Genomic DNA, 20,307 nt, shown 5'->3' on the forward strand with positions numbered 1-20,307 from the left:
TTAGGAAGCAGATTTGACAGGCAGTGTTCTGTCAGTCTGTCAGTTTCAGTGTAACTGTTGCTGAAGTGTGCAGACAGCAGAGGAAACAGACAAGCTCTGAAACATGAGCTGCATCGTAAAAGCCTTCTTTCAAAAACTTTTTGCTCTCTGCTGTTATACTATTATCTCTTGAATCATAGCTGTAGTAGAGAAGAAAATATGTTTTATTGAATAAATCAAATTTAGTGTTAAATTGTGCAACCTGTAATTAGCAGAAGCCTTTATGAGTGCATGTATGTACATGACTATGTATGAAGAAGGTTATAAATTTCCATAATTTGCCATCTTGCTTATCTCTCTCTCTCTCTCTCTCTCTCTCTCTCTCTCTCTCTCTCTCTCTCTCTCTCTCTCTCTCTCTCTCTCTCTCTCTCTCTCTCTCTCTCAGTGCTGTGTGTGCAGTCTTCTTCTCTGCACTTTTCCAAAGAGCCCCAGTCTCAGGATGCGCTGCATGGTCGTAGCGCGATTTTGCGCTGTGAGGTCAGTGAGGTGGCTGACGTGCAATACTCATGGCTGCAGAACGGTCAGACAGTGCAGGACTCAGAGCGACGATTCATGGAGCACGGAAACCTCAAATTTACTGCAGTAGATCGCCATCTTGACACAGGAAACTTCCAATGTGTAGCCAAAAGCTTGATATCTGACGATGTGGCCAGGTCCATGAACGCCTCCTTCAACATCAAGTGTAAGTGAATAAGATCTGTGCTACATTATATCATTATAATTGTGTTTAAAATGCACTATACTTCTCCAGGTATGTATAAATACTTTTATTATTAGTTTATTATCTCAGGTGACCATTTTGCAGTCAGGAGCCCTTTTAAGTGGAATTAAAAAATAATAATTCCATTGACCTCTCAGTATTGATTAATTTTATAGACAAAATTCCTCTAATCAAATATTAGACATGTACAATAATATTTTGCTTGTTTATTGAACCCATATTGATAGAGAGAGTCATATGCACATTTATCAGCACATTTCTCATGAAAATTGTTACACATTACATTATATTATATTACATCATATTACATTACATATATTATGTTTATAAATTACTAAGATTTGGACTAAATTCAAGCCACCAGTCAAAACTTAAAAATATTAGAACTTTTATTATGGTGAGTTGCAACAAATTTGAAAAATTGTGGCCTTTGTGGCTTTGCTTCATGGACCCTATTTGGAGAAGCACAGAGATCAAGTGAAATAACCATGACTTTAGACTTTAGAAGCAGAACTTCTCTAAGAGAATTTACAGTCTAATGATTCTCCTTGTCCAAAATAGCAATGGCACACTAAGCCGCTTCCAATTGTTCACAGCCAAAATATACAGTTAATATATAATCAAAAATGTAGATATTTTATCCCTTCGGAATTAGCCAACCATTTTGTTACACAGGACAGCTGAAACCCTGTACTGTATGTCTTCATTGTGTTTCATGAAACAAATCCTTTACCATGTGTACTGTAAGCGATCTCCTCTATGACTTATATACTTTTGGGTTGTCAGGTAAAATCATTGAGGACATGTTAAAAACATTACTGCAACAAAAGACTAGTTTGTGCAGGATTTGTGTAGAGTGTAGAAACTTCCTGGCCTAAGGTGAAGATACAGGATCTAGTTTGTCTCTGAGAAATAAGTCAGGCTAATCTCTTTCAAGCCAAGGACTTGCTTTTGTGCATATGTTCTACTCTTCAGTGGTTCCCTCATATAATATTACTCTCCGAATCCCTCTTCCAACATTTTCAACATTGACTCTGCATTGCGCCGCCCATCTCCTTTTCTCATTTCTTTGCTTTGTGTAACGAGTGCCTCTCTCTGTTCTCATATAAAAACCTTTGTGTTCGGAATTACCATGCAACACGAATCTTGCTAGCAGCCATATAATTATTTGAGTTTACATGATCGATCCTTTTGCCTGTACATTGGATTTCACTTCATGCTCTTACTTCTGCAAACTATCGTACCTTTTTAAAAGCATTTTCTACTCACAGGCATCATTTTGGTTTTGGCCTAATCAAAAACATCAGATTCTACTTATGTTTCACACGTGACTAAAACCAAAGCTCTCTGTTCCACTCATGTCCTAAATAGCAGCCCTGTTTTTCCATGGATAGACGCCACTCTCTCTTTCCTCCTCCTGTTAGATTGATTTGACATGTTAATGTGTTGGCTGAGAAACACTGGAGCTAGTGAGAGATTTTTTGTGTGTTGTTTTATATGAGTCCTAAAGAAAGACAGCCAGAGAGAGGGGTAAAGTATAGTAATGATCTCTCGTAGATCTCTTTAGATCTTAGTCCAGAAACAGTCAGGCAGTTCATCAAGAGCCAAAGACAACGGTTTTGTTTCCTTTTTCTTATGTAGGGTAAAAATTTCATTCTTAACTTCAAGAAGTTTTGGGTTTTTTTTTTAAATATGAGTGAGAAAGCTGGTGTGGAGTGGTTAGGAGTGAAAGCTGGTGGAGGGAATATAACGATTATTTCATACATGTTTGTAATTTTGTATTAATATTCACATTTAAAGTATTTAGCAGACACCCGTATCCAGACAGAATTGAAAGCACAGAAGTACTTTGATGTCTCTGTAAAAACAGTTCCTCATGCTAGAATAAATAGGTTTAGATCTAAGAATGTTATCACGCTGAGTGGGAAGTGATACCTCACTGGTTGATGTTGGATTACTGATTGGAAAGTTGTGAGTTCTAACCCCAGGACCACCAAGATGCCACAGTGCAGCTCGTAAACAAGGCCATTAATAATCAAACTACTCATAGCAGAAAAATATAGGTCATAAATGTAATAAATGTAAAGCAATTAGTATGGGGGGGGGGGGGGTCAACGATATGCTCCAACTTACCCAGTAAAGCTTCTAATCAGTGATATAAAATCATTTTCTTGTGCCCTGTATTTCAACTGAAAAAAAAATCTAAATTAGAGCTTGTCTAAATTAGAGCTTGTCCACTAGGGGGCAAAATAGAGCAACACAACTACTGGCAAAATAATACTAATGATGAGTAATCCTTCATTAGCAGAGTAAAGGCTATGCTATAAATCTGACTTTTTAATGCTTCTTTCCAAAAGAACTAAACTATGGTTTTCAGCAATGGAGTTAAATGGTCTTCTAAACTAATTTGTCTGATGCACTTGGACTGTGTCATGTTTAATGTTTTTAGATGCTTTTATCAGCCCTGGCTTATAAAGAAGTTAGTTAGTTGTTTACAGAGCCAGGAGAGGATCATTCTACCATCTGGGTGTCAGGACAGAGATGAGTCTTGATGCATGCCCCTTAAGGGATAGTGGATCCAGTAGAGCTGTGGTAGAGGCTCGCAGGGAAAGTAGTGTATAGTGTGGATTGATAACTGAGACTATTGTTAATAAAATGCTGTGAGCTACACGGTTTTCTGCACTACTTTGGTTAGTCCACAGTTGGGCAGTAGTTTATGTCATGGTCAGTAATGTAGCCCAAACATGTTACTTATAAGGTTTCTTTGGGTGTTTTTTTATATAAACAGTTAAGGAACATGTAGAAATGACAGAATTTGAATAATCTTCCATAGATTAAATCTTCCCGATATTGTAACTTCCTGACATAACACAATACAATAGACTGTATTTTATTTTTTGTCTTTGTCTAAGCTGTGATCTCATGGGGTCTATCTTTGGACTCTCTCAGCTCTTTATACTCTTAACTGGCATGTTAAAAGCTAGAAGAGGAAAAAACCGACTGCTACTAATTCATACATATAAACACAGCCACAGCATGATTTTTTTTAATCTTGGCATAAGCAACTTGTTCTGATGTATGGAGTACACTGGAGAGCACTGATAGCAATGTTGCTTGGCTCAAGCGTAACACCAGGAAGACAAAAACGGGAAATATCAGAACAGAACAGTATCTGTATTCCATCCGTTTGAGGCTGCAGCGAAACCCATCCTCTCTGAACTCACTCCATGAACATGGTTTGGCATCGGAACACCAGGCTGAGCTCTCATTAAGGAAGGTTCTTGCTTTCCCGGCACTGTTTTTGGAGCAGCATATCTGACCTGACGGAACAGTCAGAGCTCTGTCTCAGGCAATTAATTGTGATTTATAGTTGTAATAAAAACTTAACCACAGACAACTAGGAGTTGAGCCTGAGTGAAAGTTTCAAGGAGACGTGATGACCTGTGTGCACAAGAGAGGATCTTGTAATGCTGCAGTTCTTAGAAAAACATTTGTTATTTTACTTTCAGGGACATAAATGGGTCCAGAAAATTATATGGTTCTTTAGTCAAACCAACAGGTGTGTGTTAGAGAAAGATAGCTTCTGAGTTGAAAGGGCTCAGGCACCCACTCTAAACAAGAGGCAGCACTCAACACACACACCCACACACACACACACACACACACACACACACACACACACACACACACACACACACACACACACACACACACACACACACACACACACACACACACACACACACACACACAAATAACGTCTGCATTCAAGTAGACATGTTTGTTGAGTGTATATAGAAAACAGATTCTTGTCCCTTCATTATACAAAGCTTGACTGTTTGAAATAGGGACTAGAACACACTCACACACACACACACACACACACACACACACACACACACACACACACACACACACACAAAAGTTTCCCTGATAATAAGCTAAAAATCTGTACAGACAAGGACTGATTGAAATAAAAAAAAGAAAACATCCATAATGCACCGAGCAACGGAAGCAAGATGCCAGTTTCACATGTATTCATGTATCCAGGAGCCAGAACACACTGCTAAACACCGAAGGGACCAGAGGGACCAAAATGGAAATGAGGAGGTCCTGATCAGACTGGTGTGCAGTTTGTAGATAAAATGACTTCCAAAGAACAAGCATGGTAATTTGACAAAAGTAAAGTGACAAAATTAAAGTGACAACTTGTCATAAGTCCAAATGGCAGCTGGTGGTTTATATATGAGAAATACTTAGACAAATCTACAGATAATTGTAAAACAAACCAATCAAGCAATCAAACAAAAAGGTTCCTAAGTAGCTGGAGGACACGGTGGATTTGTGGTTTGTATGTTTAACTTGCACCTCCAGGATTGGGGTTTTGATTTCCGCCCCTGCCGATGTTCTCCTCATGGTTCAGGGGGTTTCTCTATGTATTTTGGATTTCATCATTTTGTAGGCTGTGTAGGCTGATTAGCTTCTCTAAATTGTCTGTAGTGTGTGAATGGCAGTGTGAGTGAGTGTGATAGAGGCTCCTCAAGGTTCCTTGTGATAAGCGGTACAGAAAATAGATAAATGGATGGATGAGTTTCCCCTCAGGTAGCTGGATAAGGTTCAAAAATCATATTGTAAAATATCTTCACTAAAATAAATTTAAAATACTGTTCAAATTTTTTTTTCTGTTTTTTGTTTTTGTTTGTGTTCTGTCTTTATCTTTTTAGATTTTTTGTCATGCCGACATACCTTGTAACTAGTGTACGCTATTCTAAATCTCCAGGCTGCTTTAACTTTATTGTCCTTTTCTCCAAAATCCTATTGTTCCAGCAGGATTCAGTCTTCCCTTACACACACTGTATTTATAATTCTTACATGATGGAATTGGAGAGTGTTTTTCAGTGTGGGAGTGAGTAATGGGGCAAAGAGATATTTACCTGTGTTTGTGTACATTCAGGAGCGTGGATCAGTGTTACAGAAAACTGAGAATTTGTCAAAGACTCAGATAACCAAGATAATTTGTGTAATGTAATAGAGCAAATGAATTTTTGTGTGCATTTCTTCAGCTGGGGTTTTCACAGGTAATCTGAGATAAATTCAGCTGTGTAATGGAGAACTTCTTGTATTAGTAGAAATTCCCCTTGAATGACTAATAATTTGCTATTTATATTATAGGTATTTTGATATTTGTTATTATACATGTATCTAAACCAGCTTTGTGAAGGATGACATGAAAAAATGGACTACAGTGCATGTACACACACACACACACACACACACACACACACACACACACACACACACACACACACACACACACACACACACACACACACACACACACACACATCTCAAAATTCTGATATACTCAAAATTCACAAACTAGCCTGTCTGGCACCAACAGCTATGATGCTATACTTTTTCTTTATTCTGAAGTTTGATGTGCATGTTCACTGAAAATCTTGACCTGTACAGTATCTGCAGGATTTTTTGCACTGCACTACTGCCACATGGTTGGATGTTATATCTATCTCTGTATCTCTATCTATCGTTATCTATCTATCCATCTATATCTCATGGATGGCTTAGACAATTCTGGAATTCCTTGCCCTATCCTTATCACCCCTGCACACTGTTAACCATGTTTCAATAATCACCTCCACTTTTTATACCTGTTGTGTTGTGTACAGTCCATGATGTAGATGGGTGTCTCGTGTTACTGTGTTTTTAACTTTGTTTTACGTTCCTGGTTTCTGTATCTTGTTTTGTATTTTGTTGCCTTGCTTTTCTCCAGTGTTTCCTGTCTGTGTTGGTCTTAAAATTTTTAGTTAAACTACTGTTTTTTCTATCCCTGCATTTGGGTCCCTTCCGGTTAAACCCATTCTCTGACACTATAGCTATCTATATATAGACACATGCAGACATACCTACATACATACATACTGTATACCCACACCAGAGATAAGTACTGTCTCTGTTCTGCTACATATTTACGTATACAGTTTTAAAAATCAGGTACCCAGTAAAGTAAAGAACTCCTCACCTTATCATGATCACAGAATATTTTATTATTTATTAACTATTCCACAGTCTCTAATAAGGTATAAAAATTGCCAGTCGTTTTATGGAAAAAAACACATTTATTTCCTCAGGCACAGTCTCTTTAAAGTCTCTATTATTGAGTCTTATATTTTGTTCTGTCTATTATCTTTCATTATTCATTTCTCAGTTTTATTCGGTTTCTTTTCCTGCTTGATATTATTTGGTTTTATTGTGCAGACACTTTTAGAGGTGCTAAACAATAACATATGACCTTTGATGAACATAATCCAGCAACTCGCATGCTAACAAATTAGGCAATTATGTAATGAGAGCTTTATGTAATGAATTATCCACCAACCAAACTCAAACCAGTTCAACTTCATTGAAACATAATACCAAAACACACTGTATCATACAACAATCACTTTTTTATTTAAATATATCTGTGCACCACTTTCTGTCTGGTGTGTCTTATCAATTTATATTATGATGAACTACAAAATAAGGGGCATTTGAAACTGCTGCTGTTGTTTGACAGATATAAGTCAATTCTGTTGATTTGCCTGACTATCTGGATATTGTGCAATCATGTGGCAGTGAGTTTACCATCCATATAGTTATTATTGCTTATAGTAGTTGAAAATCTGAACTACAACAAATGCAAATAGATGTCTATTGGGGGAGGAATCATACTGATAGCCCTCGCTCTATAAAAGATTTCAGTCTAGGAGTCTAGGTTGCAGCTACATGTTTAAATGTTTTAGTTTAAATAGTTTAGTTTCTCCATGGCTGCCAACCTCTTATAGCAATTAATCAGAATAAGTTCTAATTATCCATCCATCTATCCATCAGTTCCACTTATTTTACATAAAGTCATAGGTTTCCCGGAGTCTATACTACTGTAGGGTACTAAGGGTACAAGGTGTGGGACAATCCAGACAGGGTGACAGTCTACTGCAGGGCACAATCACACCCAGCATGTCTTTGTATCAAGGGAGGACACCAAAGTACCCAGAGGAAACCCCCAATACACAGGGAGAACAAGCCAACTCCACACATGCAGAGGTGTGAGGCAAACATACTTAGGCAATGCAATTATTATTTACAGACTGATTTCTTATATAAGATATATTGCAATTAGTTAGAGAAATGGTGATTATGAAGTAGATCATGTCTGCATATTAGAAATGTGCATTGTTTCTCATGCAAAGGCTACAAACAAATAAACAAATAAGTCTAAATTTTCAAATTCTTTAATAGAAGGACTGTAACCTGATTATATAAAAAGGTATCATAAAGTTAATATATGGTAATATATTACTAATAAGTAATGTCATCTCATCATATGTCCCAGTACTTGTGCAGAAATATTATACATTGTGCATTTGTAAGACACTGATTTAAAACAAATCTCCTGTTCTGTTTTCTAGTTTAAGAATAAAGACGCTTTCTTCTTGCACCAGTGTTTACTTTCACACGTCTTGATGTGCTGCCATGTGAAGTTGGCTCAGTGGGAATGATGAGCTGTCAAGTGATGGATGATATTCCCTTAAGACTCTCGGTCTCACATTCTATGTCTCTGTTTTTCCATCTCCTTTAATCTATCACTTATTCTTTATTTACTTGCTGTCAAGCATGTCACATCTACATACACCTACACAAACACTCAGTAAATAGCATTATAGCATGAATAAATACCATAAATTAAACAGGTTTGCTATTTAGCGTTGACATTCCAGTGTTAAATCTTACTTACATTTCAATCCATGTTATACAAATCTGTCATGAAAATTACTAGAATGCTAATACTCGAGGGAACATTTTTTTTACACTTGGCCATCTTTATCTCAGTAATCTAAAATCCTTTCTAGTGCATTCTTCATGCTCCATTACCTTTTACTTCTCATTTTCTTTTTCTCCTGCTCTCCTGCTCTTTTTTTCTTTATTCCTCCTCTGCTTCTGTCACAGACCGTTAGCTCTGACATGCCAGGGATTGTGTGAACAAAAGCAGGTTCTTTTTAGGACTGAGCACCTCTTTCTTCAGTCACAGTATTGTTTACACACTTCTAATCAAATTACACAGGATGTCATAGCAAAGATGCATAGATGCATTCCATAGTTGTTCTGTTCTTCTCTCATCTTTTCTCCCTTTTCTCCTCTCCTTTTATTTTCTGCCCCTTTTTCTCTTATTTTCTCTTCTATTCTTTTCTCCTCTCTTCCCTCTGCTTATGTTCTATCCCCCTTTCTCTTCTTTTCTTCTCATCTCTCATTCCCTCTCATTTTCTACTCTCCTCTTTCTACTATCTTCTCATCTCCTCTCATTCCTGCTCCTCTTTTCTCATCTCTTCTCATTTCCCCTCCATTTTTGACCCCTCCTATCATTTTCTCTGCTCTTTTATTCAATACTCTTTCTCTTTTCTTCTCACTTCCTCTCTCACTTTCATTTCTATTTTCACTTCTTTTATTCTCATTTCTCATTATCCTGTATCTTTTCTCCTCTCTTCTCTTCTCCTTTTATTCTCATCTTAGGTCTTATTTCCTTCTCTTCTCTTCTCTTCTCTTCTCTTCTCTTCTCTTCTCTTCTCTTCTCTTCTCTTCTCTTCTCTTCTCTTGAGACTGTTATTAAATCTATCCAAGATTACAACTGAAACTAACTGCCACAGCAGCCCATCCTCATGGTGAAGGTAACATACTTACAGTACGTGTTCCTGGAGTTTGGGCATTCATTAATCTCCATAATCCCAAAAGCAGCTAGCAGGAAGCTGCCAAGATAATGCTGCGGTACTGATGAGAGGTGGGATGCGTATGAGTTCCTTTTAGAGTTATGAGTTTATAATGAAGTCTGGATGGAATGTGGAAAATAAGACATGGTTTACACATTATATTTTTTCAATGTGTAATTTTATTTCTTCTTCTTCTTCTCTCTCTCTCTCTCTCTCTCTCTCTCTCTCTCTCTCTTTCTCTACTTTTTACATTTCCCTCTGTACATCCTCAGTCAGACAGATGAGGCATTTCTCTTCTGCTTCCTCTTTCTACTCACTGCCTATGCCTTTCTGTCTTTTTTTGTATAAGCATAACTGAAACTTCTAACTGAACCGCAACCTTATATTCTCATGAAATACAGATTGGATCAAAGTCTGTCACCCTGAAGTAGTTTGTCTCTAGGAATCAGCAGTATGTGTGGCTCTCCTATAGTCTGTCATCAAGGCTCACTCGCGCTATACCATTTTTGGATGGTTAGCCATAATCCCCCTAAGGGATGAGCTGGACAGGCCAGACTCTGAATGAATGTAATGTGACAACCGTGTGTGTGTGTGTGTGTGTGTCTGTGTGTGTGTGTGTGTGTGTGTGTGTGTGTGTGTGTGTGTTTGCATGCGGGGTGGGTGGGGTAGGGTGGGGTGGGGGTTTGTGTTACTCTGTGCAAGAACTCATTCTGTGCATCTTTGCAGGCTGCGAACATCAGGAGTGGACAGCTCAAGTGCTCACTCTGGATTTACCACACACACAACACACAAGCACAACATCTAGTATAAACAAACGCAGATCAGCTCAACAGAGACACACAGTAATGAGAGTTGTCTCACAGCCCTGTGCTTTGTGAGCAGATAATGAGGATGTATAATTGTTTGCACGCGATCTGTGTACAGCTGCATAAACAACCTACTGCACTGTTAAATCTTATACTATACACTCAGTGTTGCCAAAGATCTCAAAAAGCTTGCTAATGCTTATTTCTTAATATGTAAATGTTCCTTAATAATCAGTGGGTAAAGTTGCTTGGGTTCAGTATAATGATCCTGTGTGTCATTTTCCCAGATTATGTTGTGTAACGTTTATGGTTTTATGTTGCATGAATAAAATGTATAGAGAACGTCCTGCATACGGGTCTGGTCTGTGAAGCTCCTCAGTAAGACGTGACATCTGTTGAGACTTTGCTTCTCTTTCGGAACAAAATGGAGTTTAGGTGTGTTCCAGCAAATACTCAATACGGTGTCAGTAATGAGTTTGAGGTCTGAAAAAAAGGGAAATATTGGAAGGTTTTCCAATTGTTTACAACTTTTTTATTTAACAGTTTAATTATTTACTTTATTTATTTACCAAATGTAATTATTGACTGAAGAATCCTTGATTTTTTTTTTACATTTCTTGTTACTGTGTAATACTTTTTTCTTTGTTTCTTTTAATGTGACACTTTTCTTGGTTGTGCAATACTTTTTGTTTTATGTAATACTTTTAAATACCTTTAAAACTTTTTTAAAATTTAAAAAATTTGTACTTTTCCACACCCTGAAAACTGAGTGGAGAAACATGAGAGCTTCCACACAGATGTGCAGCATGATATAATTAGACAGTTAACATCATTATTGTTCTGTGTTCAAAATGCTGAACAGGACCATTTCACATTCACTGTTGTCATGGATCGAGATGACAAGAGCTTTCATTATAGTGGTTATTCACAAGGCTGTGTTTCAATAGGAAGGATGACTTAAGTGACATCTGCATTTAGAACGTTGGGTAAGAAGCAGTAAAGCTGAAAATTGTGGTTGAAAGAGCTCATTCAGAGTCCATTATGCTTGTGCATTAGTGTGACAAGCAACTGCTTTTAAGGTGATAGAGAATGACAATGCAGATCTGTCATGAAAAAATAGGTCGAAAATCAGGTGTCACAACACCTTACTTAATATCATAAAATCATTTCTCTGTCTCTGGTGGTCTAATGGTATCCCGTTTTTTTTTTCTGATTAGGGAAAGATGCATATGTTACTGACTGCATATAATAAATGTGTTTTTTCTAGCTCGTATAACATGCCTGGAACATGAACATAACCCACAGTGTATAAGACATGTGTTGCCTGTTCTACTGTATATAATATTGATGAGCTGAAAAGCACGAACATTGTGTTGGAGAGCAAACGAGTTATATATTTGTGTGCACATGTGAGTGTTGAATGCGAAAGAGAACAAATGAATTCTGCAGTGTTCATCGAAGAGTGTACAGTACAGCTCCATAAAACAGTACAGTACAGCTCCATAAAAATAAATATCTAAGTTGAAAAAACAATCTTCCGCCAATCTAGCTGAACCGAGAATACATCCTGTATCTGCTTCCTTTTAAAACTCATGGTAATAGCTACCATACTGCAAACTCTGCTTTATCATCTATCCAATCAGTCCACTTTAATAAGCAAATAGTCATTAATATTGCACAATATTTCCAAATTCTTAAAATACTCATGTGCAGTACTCAAGGGTTCAAAATGTATCTGATTACATGAGTAAAACACTGATCATTGGAAACTTTACCAATCTTGTGATATGTGTGTTTCTATATTCTATCTATCTATCTATCTATCTATCTATCTATCTATCTATCTATCTATCTATCTATCTATCTATCTATCTATCTATCTATCTATCTATCTATCTGTCTGTCTGTCTGTCTGTCTGTCTGTCTGTCTGTCTGTCTGTCTGTCTGTCTGTGTACATAACACTGTGTATTTAGCCCCTGATTTGTTTCTAATTTTTACATCCTTACCGTATACTGTACCTGTAGACTGTAACAAATAAAGTGTTGTTGTATAATGTTTAATACTATCGTTTAGTAATGTTTTGGTTAGAAAGAATTCTTCTTGAATTTATTCTTTATTATATATTTGTTTGCCTTTCTATATATCTGACAGAGTCTGTTTGTAAGATATATACAGTGGTAGCTTATTCTCACATAAGCAGTGAGTTTATCAGCAGTTGCTGTACTTAAAGTCACTAAGGAGGCTTTTCTACTACTGGTTGCTATAGTAATAATGTTTCTCGATGGTGGCATTTCACTTTTGACAGCAAACCTTGCAATGAAATATTCTGGAGTGAGATTTGGTGTTTGGTGTTTGTGTATGAAATTCAGTGATGTATAAATGCATCATGCATTATAAATGCGTTATATGAGAAGAAGGAGAAGCCGTGTGTGCGCTCTGTCAATAGTCACATGCAGTATACTGTCTTCACTCGCATTGGTAGACGCCAAACTACGACTTTCTTATCTCTGTAGCATTGTTGGACACGCCCACATCTGCTCACAGCGGTTGGTGTTACTCATGTTGCCTGGCAGCAGACAGACTTTTTTATTGAAAGCGAACACTCTCTTGTCGCTTTGTAGATGCAAGTCACTGTATGTGTGAATGCATCTTGTGTTAAGAAATCTTCCTTACTCCAAATCTTGGGTGATTCTGGTATACTCACAGATATTTGTGCAGATTTATATTTTTCTGAAATGTCTAATTAATCTCTGCTCTTTATTTATTTATTTATTTATTTTCAACATGACCTTTGGTTAGACACAGATATCTCAGAGCTCCTCACAGTAAGATCCATTTACATTTTATTCTGTGATATATGTTTGCATTCCTGTAATGTACTTCACCTCTCACCTCAGGGCTCGACAGCGGCCCGGTGACTTTGAAACAACCCGCCTCTGTGGATGAGATCGATGATGCTGAACAAATTGTATTAGAGTGCCAGATTAATGGACACCCAAGGTTAGTCAGTGGCTTCTTTATACTCTAAAATGTTCTTATTCTATTTCAATCAGTCTCTATTCTGTCTATAACACAATAAAACAAAAATAAAAATAAAAAGCACAGAACTGAAACATTTTCGTGATGTTTAGTTAAGTATATTTTTTCTTTCTCTAGACTGTGTGAATCTTAAATATGTTAATCATATTATAATAATGTTATACTACAGACAAAATGACGTAAAAAAGTATATTTAATGACTGTCCTGTGTAAAATGTCCTCTGTGTGTATTATTTTTTTACTTGACAGGCCGAACATTAAGTGGTACAAAGATGGAGTATTGCTAACGGTAAAGGATAGAAACCTCACTCTGGGAAATCCTGTCCCTGGACAGTCAGGCACATATAGCTGCTGTGCACGCAACGGAGCCGTACAACTCTGCGACAACTCCAACTTCACACTTAAAATTATAGGTACGCACAGATATGTGCATTTAGTTTCAAATTTCAGGTTTCAAGTGCTTTTAAAAAGTGCTTTAATCTTCCACATACAATGATTTTCTTCTGCTGCAGTTGTACACTGCTAGTCACAGGGCAACAATGAAAAGTTACAACTCTCACGTTGTAAGAAACATAGACAAAAAGCCATGCAAGATTATTAATGAATGGAAGGAATGTGTGTACTGCTCCTGTGAGCTCTGACCTGGTTTAGAGAGATGAAGGTGAGTTTATGATTCTCTGCACTGAGGGACCCTTCACTGCTGTCAGCAGCCTTTAATATCACAGGTGATGAGCAGCGTCTGTAAATATGTCAAATATTAGATGATTTCATTTTCCTCTGCCATTCTGTCTCTCTTTGTCTTGTGTCTCTGCTGATGGTAACATCTGTTGTTGGAATTAAATACCATCACACACACACACACACACACACACACACACACACACACACACACACACACACACACACACACACACACACACACACTCTTCTCCATCTGTCTCTGTGTCACAGATAAGACGATTCCTCGTGTGATGGTGGCTCCAAAGGATCAGGTGGTGTTCAGGAACGAAGAGGCCGTGTTTCACTGCCAGTTCTTTGCCAAACCTATGCCTGTAATCGAGTGGTTCCATGAATCAGAGCCGGCAGTCAACAAGTCACGGTCAGTCACAGACCCAGGCACTGCTCTGTTTCTGCTTTTTCCTTTCTATTCTTTTTTCTTTCATTCTTTTCTCTTTCTACCTTTTACCATTTCTTTTCTTTTTTTCTTTTTTCACTTTGTTATTTTTCTGTTTTATTGTCTTTTTTTTTCTCACCTTATTCTTTTAACACTTTTGAATTCTGTTCTTTCTTTTCCCCTTAATTTCTTTTCTTTTTATTTTTTGTGTTCTTTCGTCTCCTTTTATACCTATCAAGCTTTTCCTTTTTTTTGTTTTTCTCAATTTTTATTTTCTTTTTCATGTTTTTTATTTTTATTTTTGCGTTTTTAAAGTATCTTTATCTTTTTATTATTTTCACATTACTTTTTATGTCTTTTTGATTTCTTTTCATTTATTCTTTTTATTTTTGTCATTTCTTTCACTTCATCTGACTGGACATGCAGACAAAAATGCTTTTATTCATTGAGAAACACACTGTTCCTGTCTGCTTCCTCTCATGCTGTTTCAAAGACGCGGCACAGGGCAGCAGCTCAGAGGAACTGCTTTATACTAATTACATTCAGCTTTTTCTGTTGCTGTTGGCGCTGGAGCTGCGTAATTCCGCACAGAGGGTCTCCAAGGTCACTTACAACCCAAAGGTTTAGATGAATCAGTAAAGGTGTTATTGCTGAGATAAAACAGCTTTGTTTTTCTGTTGGCTTTGAAACTTTTCTTTAATGTCTGTCTGTGAGCATCAGATTTAAAGCTTACTTACTTAATTTAAACTTACTCAATTATTAATTCAGTTATTACTTATTGATAGATTGATTAGTGATTGTTTGATTTATTGATTATTCTTTTTTATTGACTTACTTATTTAATTTATTTATTTGTTTGTTTGTTTGTTTGAATGCTTGCTTGCATACTACTTGCTTGCTCACTTGGTTACGCTTTTTTACTCTGTGTGTGCGTGTGTGTGTGTGCTTCAGGGTTGTAGTGTATGATAATGGCACGCTGCGCATCACTCAGGTGAAACCTCGGAATACAGGCCGCTACACTTGTGCAGTTCACTATGGAACTGATAAGCAAGTGCAGGTAGAAGCCACTCTGCACATTGCAGGTAAGAGCTTACAGATTACACACACATACACACACACACACAGACACACACACACACACACACACACACACACACACACACACACACACACACACACACACACACACACACACACACACACACACACACACACACACACACTTCCTAACATATAATTAGTTCAGCTTTTCACTCACACCTTTACTAACACTCCATTAACAAGTGCCAGTCTTCACCATTCTGAATCTTACTAAATGCCTTTTTAACATTTCAGCTGCAGTCCTTTATTTGAGACTGTCAATGTCTCTCTCAGCTGAAGAAACAAACTCTTTCACTTCTTCAACATCCTCAGATGTGTCAGTCTCCGCTGATAAATTCCGGATAGTATCTGGTTATTTAGATGTGTACAGCCTTTTTTCTTACTCCTGAAGCTTCACAATGTGTTGTGCTCATGGCTGTGATTAGTGTGGTTATGTGTTAAGCTAAGTGCTCTCACTTGTAGTCTTCCTATAATTTAGACGTTCCTCTGACTAGGTGTGACATATACTGTATGACAAACATTTTATTGTCAACGTAGACCTTTTCTAGCAAACCTCCAGCAAAAGTAGGTATCTAAATAGAAAAGCTGTTCAATGATTAATGGAATTAATAATTTGGCCATTTTATAATACATAGTCCTAATCAATAGGTGAGCTAGCTAGACAGTATGGTTGGAAAAATATGGTAGGGATTTTCACTATTTGCAGCCAGGCCCCATTTTAACTACAATGTACAGTTTATGGATTTGCTCTGATCTTAATGCAGCTATACAATAATACAGAGTGTTCCAAAAGTATCCATACATATGGGAAAGGAAGAGTTTTTACCGAAATGTATTTAAAAAATGTTCATATGCAATTTATATACATTTTTTCCAAAAGATCCGGAAGCTGTCACAAACTTGTGATGGACATTTCGAATCTGATCAATCGAATTAGGTTTAATCAGAGTAATTTATTTCTGAAATTTTCATCATCCACTATGATATTATTTATAAACCCACTTTTTTCCAGATATTGAGTTTATACTCTAATATCTATAAGGACTCATTAATAAATATTAAATTCAATTCGGTTAATTTTTTTGTATAGCACTTTTATAAAAATTCTGAATAAAAATGATAAGGATTAAAATTTAAATATATTTTCATTTGCTAATGAGAAAGCCAGAAGTGATGGTGGCAAGAAAAAAAATCAGTGAGAAGAAACCTTGAGAGGAACCAGACTCAAAGTGGAGCCCGTTCACCATCTAGGTGTCACCGATTAAAGTGATTATAAATTATATCCTTCTGTAAATCTGTATATTGTTCATAATACGCACACAAATGTAAATTACTCCATATTACCACTTACTTAACTTATTTAAATCTTGTACAAACTGTATATCCTGCACTTGCTACTATTGCACTCTGGTTAAACCTAAACTGCATTTTGTTGCCTTGTACTTGTACATGTGTAATGACAATAAAGTTGAATCTAATCTAATCTAATCTAATTATATAGTCCAGATCAGTTGTGTAACCATGAGCTTTTGAGCAATGTGTGTATGGGTGTAATTCTGATTATGATTGGTTATGATTTCCACAGAATAAAATAAATAAATAAAATACAAACAATTCATGGACACAATTTTGAGAACTGTTGTAACAGTGAAAAGATCACTTTTAACTTCAAAAAGATTTTTATTTATAGAAATTAACAAATGAATGAATACAGTCAGAGATCCAGAAGTCCAAGCGTGAGAATGTTAGACATTGTATTTTTAGTTCAAAGAAAACCTTAGATCTTCTCTAAAGGCTTAGATGGATTCCCAGCTAACAAACACACACACACACACACACACACACACACACACACACACACACACACACACACACACACACACACACACACACACACACACACACACCTAGCTTTCCCTACCACCAGAAGCACACATTATTGCATAATAGTCACCTTAATGGGACAAATACTACAGTTCAATGCTGAATACATAATTACAGGAGAACATAATCAGTCTTTATAAGCTCTAAAGCTTCAGGAACTGACAGAATGTAACTAAAGCTAGTCCCTGTTTAATCCTCCTGTCGGTTGCTTTGAATTATTTTAGACCATAGTAATGTGTTTAAGGGCAAAGGTAGGCTGCTATACTGCTGAACTTTCAATGAAGAAGCTAAATTTCCTGTAGCTAAACTATTTCAACGTGTTGATACATGACTTCTGAATGCAGTGGTGTAGACAGACGTTCAAGTGTTTTGTTTGTAAAGGTTTTGCTGTATGTATGTAAAGTTCATTGAACTATAGTCAGATGTCTCTCTGAATGTTTGCTCCTCTTTCCTGTTGCAGACATTGAAGATATGGGAGACAAACTTTATAAATTCTTTTCTGCTAACAATGTGGAACAGATACTTTGTTCCCCACCACGGGGTCACCCTGAGCCTGAGGTGTGGTGGGAGAAGGATGGTCTCAGAGTGCCCAGCAACGGTCGGGTGCACCAAAAGCAAGGAGAACTGATATTTAATCCTATTGTGGTTGGAGACTCAGGAACGTACTTGTGTATGGCGAAGAATAAAGCGGGTCAGAAAAGGCAGGAAGTCAGCGTCACAGTGTCGGGTGAGTATGGACAAATTACAAATACTGTGACTTAAAACTTACTGTGTGCTTTTTAAAATAAGTAATTGTAACTTATCATAAGGTGGCTATGAAAATAAACATAATTTAACGTAATCAATATTGTCTTTTGATTGTCTTTCCACCTCTCAAGGTCCCCCAGAATGGGTTACTAGACCCCAGGACACTGAGATGGAGGAGGGGCAGCCTGGGTACCTGCACTGCCAAGCTCAGGCCACGCCCCCTGCCCAGGTCATCTGGTACCGAAACTTACAGGAGATCAGTGAGGAGGTCAGACTTGTATTCTGAGAAATTTACATTCTTCAGATTAACATATAGGTTGCTTCTTTGTGTTAAACATCGCTGAAGTCTTCTTCATTCATAGCTATATTCCATAAAGACAAAATCATTCTTCTGATGTTTAGATTAATTTGATTGCATCTATTTTATAAATGATGTTATTAACTCTAATAACATAAACCTAATAACCTTAAAATGTTTCAATTAAGGTTAATTAAAGTTTAATTTTATTATGCAAATTCTAGAGTATAATAAATGTTTATTCAATTTTAATATGTTAAGAGCTCATCTGTCTCAGTGTAGCACAAGATTAAGATTTCAGTGTCCATCTGCTTTCGGGAGCTATTATTTCTCCAGTTTAGATCAGTTCCTTAGAAGGAATTTGGCTTGAGTGGATGTAGTTTACTTCATGCTTGCTAATACATCTTTCAGGCTGCAGAGGCAGGTAAATTAAAGTTTTATGAAGCAAGTTTTCAGGCAAATCCAAAATGATCCACAAAAACAAAAACATGGTCAATTAACAAAAACATGGTCAACTATCAGGCAATGGTCAGGCTAACAGCACAAACCCTGATAGGCACAAACCCAAGATAAAGCACAAAAGTGACCAGATCAAAATCAGAAGACTATGACTAAACATAAGGCTTGGTAATTACTGGAACAAAAACACAGGGTGTATACTTCACAATGACTTGAATGATTGTGGGTGGGTCTTAATTAGCTCCCTAGCTCTCTCGGTCATGAACGAGTATATCATGAAGTGAAGTTCGTGCTAGAAAAGCTCACTAAACACTGGGACACTGATGACTCACTGATGAGTTTCCAGTGTACAGTAACAGTACAAACCCAAGCATATCAAATAATTAAGTTTTGTATGTCATAGAAATTTGGTAGCTTAATTACATCCATTTCTCTTGTGGTACTTCAAGCAGGATCATAGGCCAGCTAGTGAATTTTATAAATCAATAAAAACTTAAAAGTCTGTTTGGGTTTCTGTGTGTTTGTGTGTATGTACTGTATGTACTGTATGTGTATGTGTGTGTGCATTATTCCCTGTAATTGTTCATCCTTATGCCTCATACCCAGTGTTCCAGGAATATTCTCCGGACCCTGCCCAGGATAAACTGGTTAGTGAAGATGAATGCATTATTCTATTGACGTTTATATTTGTCTCTATCTACAGAAATCTCAGTTTAAACTCTTTCCGAATGGGACTTTAAGGATAAACAGTGTGGAAGTATATGATGGAGTGGTCTATAACTGCATTTGCAAAACTGCAGGTGGTATCCTAAACGGACAGGCCAAGGTCAACGTACTTGGTGAGTGTGTTTGTGTGTGCGTGTGTGAGAGAGAGAGTGTGTGTGTGTGTGTGTGTGTGTATGTGTGTGTATGTTTGTGTGTCTTTGTGTGTCTGTGTATGTTTGTGTGTCTGTGTGTGTATGTGTGTGTGTGCTTATCTTCTCTTCTTCAGTCTATCACTAACAGTCTATCTATACACCTTTATCTTCTGCAGTGTTGAGATGGTGGCACTCTGAGGCCACCGATATGTCTGATAACTCCATCACAACCGTATTAGGTCCTCTGTATGAGGCCTCAGCTTGTTGTTATATCATACTTGTTGAGTGGTCCAGATCTCTATCTGGTGTGGCTGTCTCTGAGTTTCATATTCTGACAAGTGTGCGCATGTGATAGTGTAATTCACTTGTAGTCTTCCTCTAATGCAGAGGTTCCTCAAACACACAGTTTTTTCTCTGGGCCTTACTTTCACACAACCATTGAGGGAATATTAATCATGTGTCATGAAATCTTAATGCAG

At 37.1% G+C, this 20,307-nt stretch overlaps 1 protein-coding gene across 2 annotated transcripts in view; it reads left to right on the top strand.

Annotated features, from left to right (window-relative positions):
- ptk7b (protein tyrosine kinase 7b) overlaps nucleotides 1-20,307 on the top strand; it is an 88,425-nt gene that overhangs the window by 57,434 nt on the left and 10,684 nt on the right. The window contains exons 2-9 of one of the 2 annotated variants that reach the window (XM_027174960.2): nucleotides 425-721; nucleotides 13,227-13,329; nucleotides 13,618-13,781; nucleotides 14,320-14,467; nucleotides 15,434-15,564; nucleotides 17,928-18,194; nucleotides 18,346-18,482; nucleotides 19,675-19,810. In XM_027174960.2, coding sequence (XP_027030761.2) covers nucleotides 425-721; nucleotides 13,227-13,329; nucleotides 13,618-13,781; nucleotides 14,320-14,467; nucleotides 15,434-15,564; nucleotides 17,928-18,194; nucleotides 18,346-18,482; nucleotides 19,675-19,810 — 1,383 coding nt within the window. The remainder of the gene's footprint in view (nucleotides 1-424; nucleotides 722-13,226; nucleotides 13,330-13,617; nucleotides 13,782-14,319; nucleotides 14,468-15,433; nucleotides 15,565-17,927; nucleotides 18,195-18,345; nucleotides 18,483-19,674; nucleotides 19,811-20,307) is intronic. The other variant, XM_047812654.1, reaches the window with a different exon arrangement.

This window comes from Tachysurus fulvidraco, chromosome 4 (genome assembly GCF_022655615.1).
Source record: "Tachysurus fulvidraco isolate hzauxx_2018 chromosome 4, HZAU_PFXX_2.0, whole genome shotgun sequence".
Lineage (NCBI taxonomy): Eukaryota > Metazoa > Chordata > Actinopteri > Siluriformes > Bagridae > Tachysurus > Tachysurus fulvidraco.